At 67.7% G+C, this 1,323-nt stretch overlaps 1 protein-coding gene across 1 annotated transcript in view; it reads left to right on the plus strand.

The window, feature by feature from the left end:
* The first annotated feature begins 1,082 nt into the window (after positions 1–1,082).
* The window catches only part of TWSG1 (twisted gastrulation BMP signaling modulator 1), an 18,125-nt gene continuing 17,884 nt past the window's right edge, over positions 1,083–1,323 (plus strand). The window contains exons 1-2 of the mRNA XM_026047280.1: positions 1,083–1,087; positions 1,151–1,241. Coding sequence (XP_025903065.1) covers positions 1,083–1,087; positions 1,151–1,241 — 96 coding nt within the window. The remainder of the gene's footprint in view (positions 1,088–1,150; positions 1,242–1,323) is intronic.

The following is a 1,323-nucleotide window of genomic DNA, read 5'->3' on the forward strand; positions in this document are numbered from 1 at the left end:
AGCCGCAGGTGGCAGCGCGGGGGGCCGAGCGGGAGCGATGCGGGCTTGGCGAGGACGGGACGATGGTGTTTAGGGAAAGCCGGGGGCGGGCGGGATGCGCGGGGCCGCGGCCGTGCGGAGCAGCCGTAGAGGCTGCCCCGAGCGCGGCCGGGCCGGTGAGCGGCCCCGCTCGCCTGGGGCCTGCGCCCTGCGAGGCCGTGGAGGCCGGGAACGGAGCCCCGCGAGCGGCGAAACGGCCCCGGGAGCGGCAAAACGGCCCCGCGAGCGGCGAAACGGCCCCGCGAGCGGCGAAACGGCCCCGCGAGCGGCGAAACGGCCCCGCGAGCCGCGAAACGTTCCCGGGAGCCGCGAAACGCCCCCTGCGCGGGGCAGGTGGGAAGGGAGCGGCCGGGAGGGAGGCGAAACGCCGGGATCCAGCCCCATCCCGGGGCCCGGCCGCTCCGCTGMCTCGCGGGGCCGTCGCCGGTTGCCCCGTGCGAGGTCACTCGCCCCGTTTTCCATGTGCTTGGAACAGTCCGGAGCCGACAGGAGTTTTGTGGCTGGGTTGAGGGCCCATGCGGCAGCGTTCGGGCAGCCTGGGAGCAGCTGGAGCCAAAGGTGCCCCCGGCAGCACGGGAGAGGCACCGGTGCGGCTCCGGAGCGTTTGGAAGAGCTGCCTGTGTGCACCTCACAGAATACGCATGAAAAATATACATCTTCTTTGTGCCTTTACAAAATTGGGTCTTTAATACCAGGTCTTTATGTGCAGAATTTGGGTCTTCATGTATTTTTTAATCAGTGCATGTATTTTTTAATCAGTGCTGGTAGGATATTACGTATTGCAAAGTCCACACTGCTCATCTTAGTTTACTTTGATTTTAATCTGGAGGTGTAAGAGCAGAAAATGTCAAATAAATGACTTTGCAGTGGGGAGGAAGGGCCGGGCTTGTCCGAGTCCCTTATCCTCCTGCCCAAAGCGCGAGCCCAGTGTTTTGGGGGGGAAAGCGGGGCCTGCCCGTTGCTCCCGCAGCCGTTTCAGCCGCCGTGTCTCTGTTTGCAGCGCCCTGCGACGTGCGTGCGAGCGGCGCCGCGGGGCCGGCGACATGCGGTGGCGACGCGTCGCGGCGCCCGCCGCCCTCCCGCTGCCGCCGCCGCTGCTGCTGCTGCCGCCGCTGCTGCTGCTGCTGGCGCTGCGGGCGCAGCCCTCGGCCGCCTGCAACAAGGCGCTCTGCGCCAGCGACGTCAGCAAGTGCCTCATACAGGTGGGTACGGGCCCCGGGTGCCTCGTGCGGGTAGGTGCGGGCCCCGGGTGCCTCACGCGGGTAGGTGCGGGCCCCGGGTGCC

Source organism: Nothoprocta perdicaria, unplaced genomic scaffold, assembly GCF_003342845.1.
Source record: "Nothoprocta perdicaria isolate Ctin4 unplaced genomic scaffold, notPer1 scaffold_487, whole genome shotgun sequence".
Classification (NCBI taxonomy): Eukaryota; Metazoa; Chordata; class Aves; order Tinamiformes; family Tinamidae; genus Nothoprocta; species Nothoprocta perdicaria.